General features: G+C 32.2%; 2 protein-coding genes across 3 annotated transcripts; both read right to left on the bottom strand.

The window, feature by feature from the left end:
* Positions 1-3,427: 3,427 nt before the first annotated feature.
* Positions 3,428-4,740, bottom strand: LOC132742291 (uncharacterized). 2 transcript variants are annotated; one of them, XR_009627421.1, is made up of 3 exons: positions 4,195-4,740; positions 3,607-3,995; positions 3,428-3,522 (listed from the first exon to the last, which is right to left on the bottom strand). XR_009627421.1 is itself a non-coding variant. In XM_060730657.1 (2 exons), exons 1-2 carry the CDS (start codon positions 4,507-4,509, stop codon positions 3,870-3,872), a joined length of 441 nt encoding a protein of 146 aa, XP_060586640.1. In that variant the 5' UTR covers positions 4,510-4,740; the 3' UTR covers positions 3,434-3,869. The 2 variants fall into 2 exon arrangements, 1 of the variants encoding a protein (XP_060586640.1); XM_060730657.1 differs by having other exon boundaries at positions 3,434-3,995.
* A 104-nt stretch (positions 4,741-4,844) lies between these two features.
* Positions 4,845-6,925, bottom strand: LOC132742292 (uncharacterized). Its single transcript, XM_060730658.1, has 2 exons — positions 6,709-6,925; positions 4,845-6,217 (listed from the first exon to the last, which is right to left on the bottom strand). Exon 2 carries the CDS (start codon positions 6,204-6,206, stop codon positions 4,845-4,847), a length of 1,362 nt encoding a protein of 453 aa, XP_060586641.1. The 5' UTR covers positions 6,207-6,217; positions 6,709-6,925.
* Positions 6,926-18,937: the final 12,012 nt, after the last annotated feature.

The raw sequence follows: 18,937 nt of genomic DNA, 5'->3' as shown, positions 1-18,937 counted from the left end.
TATTTATTTCATTTATATATATATATATTGGCGCATTTATTTAGTTTCATATAAAAGACCACTCTTTCTCTGAGAGAGAGTTTTCCGCCTTTTACCAAGGTCTTCTATGAATGACACGACCGTTTTCCCACTTCTCCTTCTGGGAATTCTAGGAGCAATTTCTTTTTTATGATTTGTTATTCGTTTTGGTTTATCGTGGATCCATTCTTCAAAAAGAAATAAAAATACATACATGAATAAGTATATGACTGAAAACAAATAATTTAATAACTATGATTCATTTTCCAAAATGTTTCATATACTGTACAGTACTTTAGAATTTTACATATACGTAGAGGCAAATAAATAATACTTCATGTACTTTGATACATAAGACGGTAATTCGAGCACTTGCTGACTGTTCGGACCACATTTTTCGAGCGAATTCCCGGTAGATGTATTTCGTACGAGAAAAACATGATTTCCTCGGCGTTTTAAAAATAGCATTGAAGTAGAAAAATACCTTACCGAACTTCCAATAAAATTAAGAATATCAATGTTTAAATTTCGGACAGGGAGCAACCGGTTACCGATCGAAGTGGGGAGATGGAGGCAATCTCTTGTTCCGCTCGAGTCTAGGAAATGCACGTTATGCTCTTTAAATTATCTAGGAGACGAATATCACTATATCCTAGTCTGCCCATTTTTCTCTCAATCCAGGCAACTATTTATACCTAGTCGATTTTTTTCAAGACCAAATACATTACTTTTCAAAGAATTACTAAATACTAATTCATATAATATCCTAAAACAGGTCTAAGAAATACATTGAATCACACATTATCTATATATACACACATGATCTGTATATTTACAAAATCGATGTTTTGTAAAAACACAGAAATGCCTTTCGAAAAACCTTGTTTTTCCCGTGCAACATATAAACACAAAAATCCGCATAAGAGAAACTACTTGAAAACATGGCAACATCGGTATGTACACGTTTTAAAAAGTTATTTTTTCAATAACATACCTATTTCATACTTTGTTCCGCAATTTTGAATTGAATTAAAGCAAATAAAAAGAATTAGAGATATAAACAAACATAAATATACATTATAAAATGTTACACTGTCGTAATTTGGTGTTGCTGTCTGCCATCTTGAAAACGTGACTAATTATACTACGTTTTTTTAGCATCACGCAGCTGCAGCAGCCAGGAGCTTGATTTTCAAGTTTGGCGGAGATATCTTTCTTATTTCCAATTATTAATGTATCTTAAAATATCTTACATATTCATATATTATATCAAAATAGTCATTTTGAAACAATTTAAAACTTAAATTTAATATAATTAAAGCTTTAGTGTTTTTATCAAATGAACATATTCTTTTCACTAAATTTTCTTTTCCCCACAGCATCCCTTTCAGTTCGGACGTAAAAGGCAGACAGCCCACGAGAAGGGAAAGGCACCGGTAGCTGCAAGTCGAAGTGTGTTTCATTGAAGACAAAAACAAGAGGCAACAGGTCCGCCATAGCCGAAAAATGGACTATTTAAGAAGGTAATACCTTTTTATATTCAGTAGTAAGTTAATGTTAAACAATTGATATTTGAAATTTAATAACAATAAATTGTATATAACTTAATTAAATTAATTAATTACATACAAACATTCCAGGCCCTAGAATATGCAACAATAACTGGGGATGATATAACCCTGTAAATTAGAGACCAGTATTATACATCAAACAGTTCCAAAGACACAGACACGCCGACAAATGGACAGGTATGTAGATGAAGTATATATTAATCTAAATCCTCTTCTTCACTATCAGTTCCTGCAATGTAATTGTGTAACTAAGTTTATGTATTTCATTTGACAGGTTAGCACTATTAAATCATTTGGATAGCAACAGTGAGCAATGTAAAATTCAATGTATAAAATAAAAAAAAATTAGTGAGATGATTTTATGAGTTATGTTATTATTTATGTAAACATAATTATTTTTTAAACAGACAAGGCAGAATGTGGATATGCCAAGCTGCTCAGATGCCTATTTATCCTTCAAAGCGATAAGACAGAGAGGAAAAACCACATCAGATGTTGCGGTCCAGTGCGCCCTCATTGATAATATATCCAATGGTATCGGCAATGATAGACATTGCAGAGTATGCGGGAAAAAGTACGCAGACGATTCTAGAACCAATCAGAAGCTGTGGATTGGATGCGAATCAGACAAGTGTGACTACTGGCTGGAGGCGAAGTGTTTGCTGGGTGATAGTAAAAAGATAACACCGGTGTTTTGTAAAAACTTGCCATATTTGTGTCCTTTTCACCGTAAATAAATTGATTGAGCTCACTTTTTGAATTTTGTAAACATACCAATAACATCATTTTTATTCTTGACCTCATCTTAACATTGTTGAAGTTCTCTATAAAATGTGAGAAGAACATTTTTTGTCCCGTTTTTCACCTCAGTGGTCAACTGACGTCTCAGACCAACTGACTCCTCTTTTCCTCCTGCATTTTCCAATTCCTGATTGAGAAATATTTACAATGAATGTTACAGAATGTTTCTTTAAATGTGCAATACATATTTCATTTGCAGGTAATTATACGAAATATACTGCTCACCTTTAACATATTTAAGGTAGTACGCCCCTAATGGGCACTATAAGGAATTGTAAATTTGACAACATAGGACAGTTATATGCCTTAAATGTCACCTGTATGCAAAATTTAAACAAAATTTACCGTGTGGTTTATGAGTTATGTACATTTTTATGAAATAAAACTTTGCCATTAGAAGGGATTTTTTTCAGCAATGAGGAAACTCTAAATAATCTATAATATCATCATTATGAAAAATGTTTTCCTTTCGCTCATTGATAAGAAATAAACAATGACATAAAGGTAACAAATTAAACAAGCAAAATGATTGTTTTTAAACGAAATGTTTTTTAATATGTATAAAAATGTAACCCTACCCCACCCACTTTTAAACTAATTTGACCATTTCCCTATGTAAAAAGCCTTATTTAAAATATCCCTAAAAATTTCCAAAATGAGGGGCTATTTTCAAAATTTGCCTAAATTTTCTTTAATGTATATTGGTTGGTCTTGCAAAATATAAAATACTTTTACCGTTTAGTTTTTATTTTATTAAACTTTGAAAATATCTGGTATCATATTTGCTATTAAATTTGGCATTATTTAGTAAATAGATACCTACAATAATTATATAATTAAAATAAAACACTTTTTTCTTCCATAGGGGGTCTGAGAGATTAATAAAAAATGTTAAAAAGAAAAAAAAAAGAAAGAAAAAAAAATTGCCCCCTCTGGGGTTTGAACCCACGCCCCCTCAGTTTCAATACACTTTACAGTGATTTTAGCCTATTTGAATACTCTTCAAAGTGGAGACAGTGCATTAGGGGTGTACTACCTTCAAACCATCTTCTGTATTTCAGATTTGCTTTTATTTGAAACATCGAAATGTGCCACTCTGTCTTCAGGGGTAATGAAAATGCGTTCACATTTCCTGTAAAAACAGACAAGAATGTTTTATCATATATTTGTTTAGCTGCTGAAACAAATCAAGTTATTTTCGTAATATATCATTTACCTCAAAATGTCTGGATAGTTTTCATAATATTTTATTTTGTTTTCCTGACATTTGTCCTCAAAATCTAAAAGATTTTCATCCAGCAGTTTGCCGTCCATTGTTGTGTGAGGTCCTTGGGTTCTCAAGTACGCTCGCATCTTCTTTGAAAACTCAGAGACAGCATCAGGGTCTTTGAATGTCTGAAACAGTTACAAATAAAATGATATTTATTATTATATGAAATGTCACAAAAAGTAAAGTAAATATCATATTTGCATAATATGCTAACAAAACTGAGGAATATATTGAAGTAGATTTGTAATCAATACCGATAAATACCTGAAATATCTGTTTGGTGCTTCATCATTATCAGTATCTATACACGTAGATCTAGTCACCGCCTTTTTCATCTAAAACAAAATTAAAATATAATTTATGAGGAAATTAAACATGAGTATCAAAACATGTTTTTTATGTAAATAAATTATTTATATTATTTTATTATATATACATTTCTTATATTTCAAGTATTTTAACAAAACTGTCAATATATATGCATTCTATGTTTAAATAATTAGGTTAAGTATTATTTTAAGTGATATACCGAACCTTTTCAATATTATCAATATTGAGGCAAACTCTTGTCCATCTCTCATCAGTGGGAACACCATATGGCATATAAGACTTGATCCTTTTATTAGTTGACTCAAGTATGAAGTCACCGCCCTCGGCTTTACTTGGATGTCCAGACTGTGATAAACATATGTTTTCTTCAATGAATGATTTAATCTCGGGCGGTGCTTTTAACAGGATGTTTTCGAATTTAAACCATTGGTCCATATAGATTGTCATGTTTAAACCATGGAAAAGATTTGTTAGTTTGTCAAGTGCCATTTTCATAATTTTGAAATTCCCTCTTCTCATTCCTTTTTTGAAATTTTTCCAAGCCAAAAGATAAGTGAAGTTACATTTAAATAAGAAGATGTAATTTGAATTTTGATTAGGAACGTATTTGTATAAATTTTCAATATTTGGTTGTTCTTTTTGTTCAATGCAGTGTTGAATAAATGGAGACAGAAGTTCCGTTGATAAGCTTTCAAATAAGATTGATAAAATTTGCGTGGCTTTATGATGATCTGTATACTTTTCACATGCCGTAAGCGCGTTTACAGATTTCCATCCTAACAGTAGTGCAAGGTCTTTGATGCAAACTTTCCATAACAGTTTATATAAATTAAATGCTTTTGTTATATTGATATCTAAGTGTCCAAACCCAGGAAGCAGTAGAATGGTTTTATTTTTTTGCACAATTCTAAATCCACGTTTATATTTTCATTTTCTATATGATTTTCAAATGCTAATGTCTTTGTAAATTTTATTCCACAGTGCGGGCATATGAATATATTGTCAATAACTTTAGAACATAAATAGAATGGTAGACCATCGCAACCAATAGCTAGCCAGGTTTTGTTGCTTTTCTCAACGATAGTGTCTAAAACTATTTCTAGGGAATTAAACGAACATGGATTTACTGGAATAGGTTTCAGTACTAATACGTTGGTTTTTCCAGAAACGTTAGAAGGTATGTCATCATAGGGATCTTTCATGGCTCGCAACTCAGATGTGCTTCGACCGGTAACTGGTTCAACCGTTATTTTGCGCAATTTCTGTGGGGGAGGTCCATCATTTGTTTTCATTATTTCAGAAATAACATGGTTTATATATTCATTACGCTGACCTCTAAATAAGTTGTTGTTTTCTGTGATAATATTTTCACCGCCATTTATAGACTGAAGATAATGCCATGAAGCTGGGATGAACGATTCATTTTTTTGTAACTCAGTTTCACATGGTGGTATCAGACATGCATTTGTTGTTACAACACTTATCAGTGGCTTTAAGTCATATTTGACATTCCAGTTTCTTGCCATTATTTGATTATTATCAAAGAAATAAATACAGTCTTTCAATTCTGGTACTTTTTGCTCATTTACAGCTTTGGATTTGAGGAATTCTAACACAGTGACATAGGAGCCTGAAGGTGAAAACGCTGCATTAAGCTCAACTAATTGTCTGCTTCCTGTTACAAAATAAGATATGACTGTTTTTGCAAAATTTAAAGGCCCTATGTAGGAAGGACTTGCCAATTGTACAAGATTTTCATAAGCATTAATTGCACAATTATTTTTACTTGCTGCTTCTTCGCAAAACTCTAGAAAGAACTCCCTAACAGCAACATCCATATCACTCCATAAATTTTCAAATAACAGCCCCTCTATATATTTTGACACATAGTCACTCTTAATTCCTCGTAGTCTTATTTTAATAAGCTTGGCATAACTTCTTGACAACAAAATAAAATCATCCTGTTCTATATCATTATTTTCAATTAATGAGCAAAATTCGTTAAAAACATACTTTGCTGTGGTGGCATGGTTTAATGCAAACATATAGCAACCTTCACACAAGTATTTATGATATGATTGTAATAAATTATTATCTTTTAAATAGTTTAAAGCAGTTTTTTTTAACTTTTTGCTTGACACAATGGAAGACACTGGAGAATCCGAAGTACTTAATTCATCGTGATCCCTGCATGAGCATTTTCTCTTTGGAGGCATGCTGATTGTTTCTGCAATAAAGATATGTGTAATCTGCTTTTATTGATTGGCGTTATTTAAATTTGAAATAACTAATTACACTAATAGGCTATGAGACAATTTATCAAAACTTGAACTTTGAACCATATCGCTCAACAGTCAACATTTTAAATAGATAGATAAAATATAAACTGGCAAGATAATATTTAATTTTCTATATCATTAGGAAATATGATAAACAAAGAATAAGATATGGGTCATAACTTGTTTTATTTTACATTATTAACAACATTTTTTAGACTTTCAAAATACACAATTTACATATTTTTACTATTTGTTGTGTTACATTTGAAGTAAGCTTCTTTGTGATACAGATTACATAGGGAGTAAACCAGTCTGGCAAAATGGCGTTGAATAGAAGGAAGAACAGTTTTTTTTCACATAAAAGTCAATTTCATTGCATTATTTAAATGTTACAGGTATATTTTACCCTTTTTGTCACTCATATTTCATTGTAACTTACTGTAATAAACAGTTTCAGCCGACAAATCTCAAGTAGGCTATATATGTTGGAAATTCTTGTTCACTGGCTCTTTTCGCACTGTAAACAATTCGTACATAGCGGAACCGGAATGCGGATTTTTGTTTTTCGATGCGCAGGGCGGAAATACTGTTTTATTTGGACTGTGATTCTTTAAATTTACATATTTATATTTTTGTTAATATACAGATCATGTGTGTATATATAGATAATGAGTGATTCAATGTATTTCTTAGACCTGTTAAACAAATCACTAAGTTTTTTACAATAATTCTAAAAACATTTCAATAAATTTCACTAATAAAATCGCTATTCGTTGAGCTTTACTATTTACTGTTATTTTTTATTATTTTTTTGTAAATCATTATTACTCACCGATGCAAAGCCATCCACTTATTACAAAATATTCCTATGAACAATAAATCCATTTATTATTTTTCACTCTGACTAGTACGCGAGCACTTTTGATTTGTGCCTCGATTTTCGACCACACCGTTGCTTGGTTACGCCGAAAGATCTTCAGTCTTGGCCACGCCTACTTTAGATAATCTATGAATGAAATATCGTGCTTCCTGTGCGCCAAGGACATTGATAGTAAATGTTGTAAAAAATACTTCTCAACGGTGTATGGATTTCAGTTTGTCCCGTTAGATTTGAATTTACCTATTCAATTTGTTTATATATACGAAGATACTTTATTTATCTAGAAAAACAACCTTACTATTGTATTTTGTTAAATAGGAATTTGACGTTTCATTCTTTATTTACTAGTCCAGTGCATTATGTAGTTTTTGTATTACTATATAGAGTATGTAAACATACGGGTACTTCTATAATGACAGTAAACTATTATGTAGGTTAACTTTGTCAATGTGTATTTTTTGTTTGTTTTACATTCGTTAATTGTTGTACATATAGGAGATGTTTCATCACTATCCAACTTTTATTTTCTGTCATGTTGTTCTGTATATGAGCCTGACATGAATAAACGTTTATGTTGTAAATAATAATACAACAGCATCTAATTGTTTGAAATTGTTTAACTGGGGACAGGGTTAAAACATGCGATGACAGTTTTAAAGTATTAATTGGGCAGCAGTTATATTTACGCATTGAAAAAAGAAAGCATTTGACATACTATCTGTATAAGGAAGAGTTTAATTTATTTTTGTCATGTTAACTGAAAAGATTCACCAACATGTAATGTATGCATGTAAAAGAAAATAGCAAACAAACTCCAAAAACATAAAATCTAACATTCAGTATACATTTATAGTGTAACATTACAGTATTTTATAATGATAATCTGACCAAAAATGAAACGAAAATTAAAGCAAGAGGGCCATGATGGCCCTGAGTCGCTCACCAGAAACAACTGCTTTTCAACTGCTGTGTTGGAATGTCAATATATTCTAATATTAAATTTGAGCATAGAATATGTTTGAATAATTTGAAGAAATGCCATGACCTGGGGCATTTAAGCTTTAGCTTAAACGGGGCTAGTCAGATTTATATGAGCCAGCTTGATAAAAGACCACCTAAGAATGCTACAAATTTGGTGATCATCTATCAATGATTTGAGTAGGAAATGATGTTCGAAGGCTTTTTCTATTTTTAGCTTTAGTGGCCCCTAAAAGGGGCTAATCAAATTAATATAAGCAAACTTGATAAAAGAGTACCCAAGAATGCTACAGACAAAATAGATAAATACAAAGTTTGGTGATCATCCAGCAATTGGTTCTGAAGTAGAAGATGTTTAAAGGTTTTTCTATTTTTAGCTTAATTGGCCCCTAAAAAGGGCCAATCAAATGAATATGAGCAAACTTGATAAAAGATTACCCAAAAATGCTACAGTTCATCCTTTTATTAGTTCTGTAGCAAAAGATGTTTAAACGTATTTCTATGTTTAATTTTAGCGGCTCCTTAAAGGGGCTAATCAAATTAATATGAGCAAACTTAATAAAAGACTACCCAATAATACTACAGACAAAGATTGGTGATAATCCATCAATTAGTTCTGTAGCAATAGACGTTTAACGGTATTTCTATTTTTAATTTAAGCGGCCCCTAAAAGGGGCAATCAAAATTATATTAGCAAACATGATAAAAGACTACCCAAGAATGCTACAGACAAAGATTGGTGATAATCCATCAATTATTTCTGTAGAAATAGACATTTAAAGTTATTTCTATTTTTAGCCCTAGAGACCCCTAAAAGAGGCCAATCAGAATAATATTAGCAAGCATGATAAAAGACTATCCAAGAATGCTACAGACAAAGTTTAGTGACCGTCCATCAATTAGTTCTCTAGAAATAGACATTTAACGGTACTTCTATTTTTAGCTTTTGCGGCCCCTAACAGGGGCCAATCAAATTAATATGAGCAAACTTGATAAAAGACTACCCAAGAATGCTACAGACAAAGTTTGGTGACCATCCATCAATTAGTTCTGTAAAAATAGACATTTAAAGTTATTTCTATTTTTTAGCTTTTGCGGCCCCTAAAAAGGGGCAATCAAAATAATATTAGCAAACATGATAAAAGACTACCCAAGAATGCTACAGACAAAGTTTGGTGACCATCCATCAATTAGTTCTCTAGAAATAGACATTTAACGGTTTTTCTATTTTTAGCTTTTGCGGCCCCTAAAAGGGGCCAATCAAATTAATATGAGCAAACTTGATAAAAGACTACCCAAGAATGCTACAGACAAAGTTTTGGTGATAATCCATTAATTCGTTCTCTAGAAATAGACATTTAAAGTGATTTCTATTTTTAGCTTTTGCGGCCCCTCAAAGGGGCCAAACAAATTAATATGAGCAAACTTGATTAAACACTTCCCAAGAATGCTACAGACAAAGTTTGGTGATCATCAATCAATTAGTTCTGTAGGAGAAGATGTTTAAAGGTTTTTCTATTTTTAGCTTTAGCGGCCACTAAAATGGGCCAATCAAAATAATATTAGCAAACTTTATAAAAGACTACCCAAGAATGCTACAGACAAAGTTTGGTGAAACCCCAGTCACACTAGAGCTTACGATTACTTGCGACCACCGGCGACTTGTAAAACTGACGATCATCAGCGATTGTCTGCGACCGAAACCATTTTTGCACAGATAAATTTACTTTTGCGAGGATCGTAAGACAAGTCATCATTGAAAATTGCACGACAGGTCATAAGTAAACGTACGATGGTCTCAAGATTGCCTGGGATTACTTACGACTACCCGTGACATAACATGCGATCACCTACAACTTGTCGTACGACCATCACACGATTACTCAAGACTACTTAAGATTATCAGTGACTAGTGGCAATTTGTAAAGGCTGTCGTAAGATTGTCGCACTTCCGAACGACCATCGTGCGACATTCTTAAGACCTTATAAGATCACTAGCGACCTGTTTGATCGCAAGGAGGTTTTTGTGCAAGCTCAAAAACCTCTCTACGACTGAAATTGGTCGTGGGACCTAAATAAGATAACCTGCGACTGTCAAAGATCATCGATGACCGTCGTAAGACGTTTTAAAGATTGTCCGCGACCAGAGGTCACTGGTGATCACGAACTGGTCTTCACTGGTCGTAAGCTCTAATGTGACTGGGGCTTTATCATCCATCCATTAGTTCTGTAGATGATGTTTAAAGGTCTTTCTATTTTTAGCCCTAGAGACCCCTAAAAGGAGCCAATCAAATTTTAATGAGCAAACATGATAAAAGACTACCCAAGAATGCTACAGACAAAGTTTGGTGATCATCCATCAATTAGTTCTGTAGAAGAAGATATTTAAAGGGTTTTTCTATTTTTAGCTCTGCTGACCCCTAAAAGGGGCCAATTGGAATGACATGAGCAAATTCAAGTGTGACTGTCACAAGGATGCTACAGACCAAATTTGAAGTAAATCTGCTTAGTAGTTTCAGAGAAGAAGACAATTGTTGACGCATGACGACGGACAATGGACGCCGGAGCATCCCCCTTTGATACTAATAGCTCACCCTGAGCCTTCGGCTCTGGTGAGCTAAAAAAAAAAAGAAAAAGTAGAAAAGAAAAAAAGAACTATTTCAGAATTCAACTTTTCTGCAGCTTGTTTAGAGTATATTGTTTTTTAATTGTCTAATTGATTATACACTAGTGCCCCATAGGTATTCCACTTCTCGTCTGTGGACTTTCTTATTTGCAGCATCACTTTATCACTAAGTTCTAGGATTCTGGTTTTTAAACTTGTTCACACCATCTACTTAACTTACATGCCACTTGCATTCGTTTGTAACGTTGTTCTTTCATTACTGGGGGAGATCTACTAAAGATGAAGATCCCTTTTGGGAGAGCGCCTGCATATACTTGATCCAATACAAGATCTCGCTCACACATCCTTACAAACCGTACAATAATTGGTTTAGAACCAGTGCCATTTGATGGAAGACTGTGAGCGTTCGCAAACAACATTGGTCAACCGCGTAAGATAGAGTTAAACAGGCTAGGGAACCCTCCCGATCGAGCTATATAGCTCAAACAGGCTATTTTAGCTCGTTCTGGCGATATGACAATGAATGAAAACGTGTAAAACGGTCATTTTTACATACTTATCCGAAATATCGCACGTAGACGGATTGTATGCAACTTACACTTTCAATACTTCGAGCGATACAATAAATATCAATACAATTCAGACTCCACTTTTAATAGAAAATTTGGGTTAAAAAACTGACAATTTTTGAAAATTACCACCAATATTGCTGTTTTCAACTATAATTAGACACTTCTTCTCAACGATTTTTGGAGAAAAACTCTGTCACTTGTTGTTGTGTCAACTTCCGGTGAAATTTTTAAGATCAAAGATCGCAATCAAACGAATTTAATTGTTTTTTCATTAATTAGTACAGGGTGTTCCCGCATGTTCTACAATAACTTTATTCTCTATCATCATCTGACTGTTCGTCGTCTGTAATATAAATGTAAGGATAATTTAACTATATTACAAAAAAAATATTCTCATTTTAAGAAATATATTGTCATGTCATAGGCACTATACCAGTACTAGGCATCTTATATATTTACTAAATAAAAATTACAGGCGAACATATTATATACTGGCAATTTATTCACAGAATATACACATCATTTGTGCGTCACCATTTATATTTTAAATTAAAAATAAATTAATTAATACTTATTTCGTCAGCGGTTGCATTTTCTAGGGCCTGTATAACTTCTTTATAAAAAATCCGAGCATATCTTTTTCTTAGTTTTTACTGAAAATAGAATGGCAATGATCGTTCTTGTGTCGTTTTCTTCGACATGATAGAATATATATAAATAAGTAAAGTAAACTATAAAAAAAAATAATAAAGAATTAATGCATTTAAGTTGAACCAAAAAAGGTTTATTGTACGTATATCTTGATTTGACGGAAATATTACTAAATTTAATTTTAAACTACTTTGTTACTTTTTTATTGTGGTTGTGTCAGTTTACCTTTGATTTTTTTCCAAAACGTTGTTCGAGTACAAATGCAGGCATCTGTGTGGCCATTATTATGGATAGATTTAATTGCGTCTTCAATTATTGTAACAATTTTTGCTGCTTCAATTTTTTTCTACGTCATTAATTTTCTGGCGGTTGTAACAACGTCGTAAAAACAGGTATGATATTGATACCTTTGCCGGGCTCTTTTCCGTTCTCTATTCCATCTAAATATATGTTCATATTTCCCAGAACATTTTTGACTCAAACAAAAACAGCTCCGTGATCTGCATACGTACCAAAAATGGAAAATGTTCTCTGAAAGAATATAATAAAATATTGATTTAACTGTTATGCACATTAATTTGGTCCAATTAATAACTTGCCTTAGATAATTGAAATATTTTTCTGTAATATATTATTTAAATGAAACTACACGTATTTCAAAGTATGGCTGAAGTTTTTTATTACTAGTTTAATGTTGAACTTATTTTAATAATTTTATCTAAAACAATTGATTTACTTTTATCTTACTAATGTTAAATAAGCACATACTTTTTTTTTTTTCCTTTTTGGGCCTAGATTTCCACTTTTTCCTTTTTTTGAAAAACCCCAATTCTAATACTTAAAAGGGGTTTAAATTTTTGGGCTGTTTACTTTTTTGGGATTTGGGCGGGTTTTAAAAATAAAAGTTGTTTAAAAAGGTGTTTTTTTTAAAATTTTTCATAAAGATATGTTTAAAAAATCTTTAATAAATCTGAAAGGGGTTAAAATTATAATTTTAAAAATATCAATTTATTTAAAATCCCAAAATATTATGTTATAAAAGTTAAGTGGTTTATGAAAAATTTTTCCCTTTAAATTTATTTGGTAATTCATAACTTTTCTTTAATAATGAAAAATAAAAAATTTTTGACACAGATTATACAATGTAAAAACCCATTTGGTTAAACATTTTCCCGAAAAAAAGTTTTTTATGTTTATTTGAAAAAAACAAACTTTATTTAAATCAAGAATTAAAACACCAAATTTTTTGCAATGAATCTAAATTTCGGGCAAACTTTTAAATCAATGATTCTGCGTGGAATGTCGGGTAAGGAAAGCCACCGTTTTTTGCTCGCCCATTCAACCGCTTCCAACCAAAATCAACCACCCACGCCCCTTATAATGATAACCCGATATAGAGACGGAAATTCTTGTGTTTTCCAAGAATTGTTTAACTTCTTCAGGTGCAAAAAACCCTTGCCTTTTAAAATCTCTGGGAACATAAATTTCCTGATAATAAGTTTTGATTAAACCGTAAATAATTTCATGAATTTTTGGGGCCCAGCCATTATATACCTATTAATTATTTCTACGTTACTCCACATCTAAATAACAAACACAGCTAAAAACATAAATTAAGTAAAAACGCACCACATAAATCTATAGTTTTTATCTTCACTTTGAGCTTTGTAAGCATATAAACCATCTACAGTGGGTGTTTGTTTTTCTATTCTTATGAAAGACACATAAGTATATAGAAGTTCATCGATTGTACCAAACAGAACTATTTTTAACATCATCCATGCCTTATGATGATCTGCGCAATTCTGACAACAGACAAGGGCTCGTGGCGTTCGAAAACCTAACATCTGTGCTAGGTCTTGCAAGGGTATATCCCAGAGCAGTTTAAAGCAACTCTTAACGACATTCATTTCAATGTGACCATAACCAGGAATAAGAAGTAAGTCCTTCAAATCATTATTTCGATCAATTGTCTTGCTTCCGAGAATGTAAGGAAGTCCGTCGCATCCAACACATGACCACTGTCTTTTCTCCTCGACGCCTACCTGATCTTTCACATGCTGAAATTCCAAGGACAATGTATGTTTAAAAAAAATTAGATTTTTACTTTACAGGCTATATAACAATGCATTATTAAACAATGATATTGACAATCTTATATAGGAAGTCAACTTCATATCTCTCTTGTTTTATTTTTCATTACAGTATCGTTTTAGTTACATATATAATTGATGTAAATCAAGAAATATTCTATAACAATAACTTCAGTGAATAACTTTTATTTGTAAATCTGATTCATTAAGATGTAAATGGAAGTTTTGCATAATATGTGTTGTATATTGTATACATATATGTTTAATCTTAATAATATCTTATACTGTAATGCGCATGTCCATTATCTTCCCGCCACTTATATACTTGGAACATCCAATGGTCATTAAACGATATAACTAGTAACACGTGTCTGTGTTATATATTACAAGTACACGCTCTGTGTACTTATTAATTAATATACCCATAATACAACAATATGGTTACACGAAAAGCAAAGAATGTCATAATTATAATTAGTGTGGTGGTCACTGACCTAACCAAAATATAGTGGTGTTTGACCTTGGTGAGATGGGACGTCCCAGTATTCCCTCAGTCCACATCCTGGTTTCCTGTTGAATGGACAAGCAATAAACTGCTCAGATTAATCTATCTGATTACATCCGTGTGTCAAAGTATCCAAAGAACTTGAACATCTATGTAAGTTTGTTATACCATTATAGATTTACTATAATGGTGGCAGCGGTGATTCAATTCTAGCTGCGGCCTGTATTTTTAAGACGCTACCAGTCTTCGGACCCACTTAGGTTTTTGTACCATTGTGGTTTCTAATTAGGATATTTGATACCGGTATCATATTTTTTTCTTCTATTGTTGTTCCAAAACCTAGCAATTTTTGAAAGAGAATTGCAGAGGAATTTTTAAGAGTGATATTTTCATAATATTGCTTATTTTCAGGCAGAAAGAGGTGTGATATTTTTTATATTGCATAATTCAAAGAGCGATATTTTTTTTTTATATTGCTTATTATAGTTACTGTAAGGCACAATATTGTAGTATTGTGCAGGTGTGTGGAATAAAATAAATTTTATTTCGGAAATTGGTTTACAGTAACGGTAAGTGGTACTTTGCATGACCTGTAATTGCCTGATATTTTTAATTATTTGTAATAAAAATATTGTAATAAGTAATTATTAATATGGCAATGGCGATGGATAGGTCAGACACAAAAGGCCCCCACACCAATAAATCTAAGGTTGCGATTAATTTTGCTTCTGAGGACGAGTTGGTTAAAATTCCGGGGGTTAGTAAAAAGGTTGCTGCTATTCTCCTATCTATAAGGGGGGCTGGCGGTGATATCACAGGCGACATATTGTCTGCAATATGTTGTAAAAAGTTTACGGGTGAGGAATTAGATATGATAGATTTTTCACCAAATGAGGTTTTGGAAGAATTCCCTAGGAAACAGGAGGCTTTAGAGTATCATACTGTAGCTTCTGAAGGGGAAGGGTCCTTGGATAAGTCATTTAGGTCCTTGGATCAGTCATTTTTTGACTTTTCGGAACCAAAGCCTGGGGCAGTAAAGCCTGATGTGGCCAGAGGGTCAGCTGGGGTGAAAAGCACTTCAGTATTTGGGCGTAGAGAAGGTAGACCTGTGATGGGTGGGGATAGCATGGGGTATAATGGGCATATGTTTACCACACCTAGGGTTCCCCAGGCTATTCCTGCTGATTTTGGGTCTGAGCGGTCTCTATGGAAAGAACAGGGGACCACCTCATTGGGGGATAATGAGTTTGAGCGTAAACGTAAACGTAAATGATAATGATGACATGCATTCCATCAAAGAATGAATTATTTTCATTTAAAGGTTAAATTGAAATAAATCATTATACCTTCAAAACATTTGTTACAGAATCATATGAGCATGGATTGACCATGGTTGGTTCCATAATGTTAATAGCAGGTTTCGTTTGATGCCCACTTGGCACCCAATCATACGGATCTTTAACTTCTTCTTTCAAGTCGCAATTTCCACCTTTTGAACATATAATATAATTTTTGTTATAAACTATATTTCAAAGACAGTTTTATGTTGGATATTTTTATCTTAAAATTATAGAAACGTTTTGATAAAACGCTAATCTAAATTAGCCATACCTTTCAGCGTTCTTAAGCAGCATTTATTATGCATAAAATGATAAATAAACAAAAGAAAGGAAGTGACGTGACGTTATTGAGTGACGCTCGCCGTTGCGCTGTTCAATTGCCTTCTGCTGTATGATTCTTTAGTATTTACACCATATGGTCTATGTGTTCTAAATTTATTTATTCACAGATTTTATTTTTTCTTTCAGTATTGGTCATTCCCGTATATTCTTTCTAGTCCCATTATCGAAAAAAAAGCGTTTTTATTATATGTTATATATACGGCAACATATTTTATGTTCTTTCATTTTTTATATATTACAGATAATAGAGTTTATAAAAAGAATCCTTTACAAAGATATATTTATGACTTTTATATATTTACTAATTTGAAAATTAAAAAAAAAGTGTTGCACTTTTCAATAATAAGTTGAATTTCATTTGTAAGTCTGGCTGTTGAACTTGTCACGATATTTTATTTTTCCATGTATATGCACTCATTAATTGTTGTTTTTTTTCAGTTATTTAAAAAAAAAATCAAGACATTTCTTGGTTTGCAGAGTATGTGAATTGAATTTTTCAGCAAACTATGTAAATAAAACAAACAGAAATACTATACATATAGTAAAACATTTTTAATTTTAACGCAACTCATTTATGTAACTCACCATTTATTTTTGTGTGTATATCGTCAATGCATGAATCAGGACCAATCTCAGACAGCACCTTCTGCAACCTCTGTTGTACAAATTGGTTCCTGATTTTGTCATAATTGGCCTGATTTACTACCAATGCGTTTCTAATTCGTTGGATGCAATCTTTTGCATTTACATTATATAACCAATTTCTTGGGCCACCTGTATATTGCTGTTAAGTTTTGCATCTATATTAATGCACATAGTTATAACAGATGCAGTGCATTTATATCCATATGTGACCCTCCAGTTTCTTGCTACAACTTGTTTATTATCAAAGAAAGTTACAATATCCCCTGGAGGGTTACATTTCAATGCTTCACCAGAAATGGATTTCAACCAACGTTGAAGCGTCATATAACTCCCACCAGCATTCTGCCTGTTGTGTATCTGTGATATTAATTTGCTTCCACTTATGTAATATGTTATTAAATTACAACAGAATGGAAGTGGAGCAACATATGTCAGGTTAGAAGCTTTGATTATATTATCTATTGATGATACAATATACACATTCTTTTTGCAGTTACTGTTGTCTGATATGCCAGCAACTGCTTTCATAAAAGAAACCAAGATTTTGTTTTTATCATCCAACCAATTTTGTATTTGAAAATTGGATAGATTTGAAAAATCTTTGTAAATGTCATTATTTTCTGCCGTTGCATGTCCTAAATTAATATTTATATATGAACCTAACGCAGACGCAAGTTTTTCAAGTTCTGCCTCATTGAATTCATTATTGTGAATATAGTCAATAATATCGTCTATTTTATTGCACTTTCTCTTTTTTTCTAACAAATTGGCCTGAACATAGTCTACACACAATTGACATATCGCACTTGCATTACGTGGTACAAGGTCATTGGTCTTCATGTAATTTATTATATCAACTTTAATTTTTTTGTTTTTTATTTTATGCAAGGGACTGTCTTTTCTACCTGTGAAGGTTTCATGCTGTCTACATGCACAGGAACAAGGCATTTTTAACAAAATAAATTAATATAACTTCTCTTCACACTTCACATGCACCTTTTGTTTATATATGTATTCAATAAAGCGTAACAAATACGGATTATTAAATTAAAACATTTAGTTTTCAAAAATAAATCTTTATTCTTCATTTTATACAAAAATACATATTAAATATAATACAAAATAATTGCAATATAATTTTATTGCAAACACCCTGTACGAATTAATGAAAAAACAAATAAATTCGTTTGATTGCGATCTTTGATCTTAAAAATTTCACCGGAAGTGGACACAACAACAAGTAACAGAGTTTTTCTCCAAAAATCGTTGAGAAGAATTGTCTAATTATAGTTGAAAACAGCAATATTGGTGGTAATTTTCAAAATTGTCAGTTTTTACCCCAAATTTTCTGTAAAAAGTGGAGTCTGAATTGTATTGATATTTATTGTATCGCTCGAAGTATTGAAAGTGTAAGTTGCATACATTCCGTCTACGTGCGATATTTCGGATGAGTATATAAAAATGACCGTTTTACACGTTTTCATTCATTGTCATATCGCCAGAACGAGCCCTGTTTGAGCTATATAGCTCGATCGGGAGAGTTCCCCAGCCTGTTAAAGGCTTTTCAGCGTTGATTACACGTAACCTTACGATCGACCTGAGGCCATTTTTCACCTCTTACACATTTTCTAAAACAAAAACAAGTGTTTGGGGTCTGAATACAGCATTTTTAACTATTTGAGGCCTCAATAGGCGTTAAAAGACGTCCATATAAAGTAACTAACTAATTAACATTATATGTATGTTTGCCATACTTTTGTTGATCTTTCCATTTTCTATCATTGTCAAGTATAAGCTACACTAACATTGTCCAAATAGCATAAATCATAATGTATTTTGTAACAATGAATAATGTCACATTAATAAAATATGCTTCAGGCGGTGCTAGGGAGTCATAGTTGTGTATAGGTAACATACGATCGGTAATAAGGTCGATGTGCGAGACTTTTTTTAAATAAAGAGAAATAAAGAATATCTAAGGAACGCACTAAACGACAAAATTGAAAATGGTGCAGGCTCGGTTTGATTGAACTTGT

Source organism: Ruditapes philippinarum, unplaced genomic scaffold (assembly GCF_026571515.1).
Source record: "Ruditapes philippinarum isolate M1 unplaced genomic scaffold, ASM2657151v2 ctg11952_1_1_1_1, whole genome shotgun sequence".
Lineage (NCBI taxonomy): Eukaryota > Metazoa > Mollusca > Bivalvia > Venerida > Veneridae > Ruditapes > Ruditapes philippinarum.
The sequence above is the reverse complement of the archived record's forward strand: the minus strand, read 5'-3'. Positions and strand labels throughout refer to the sequence as shown.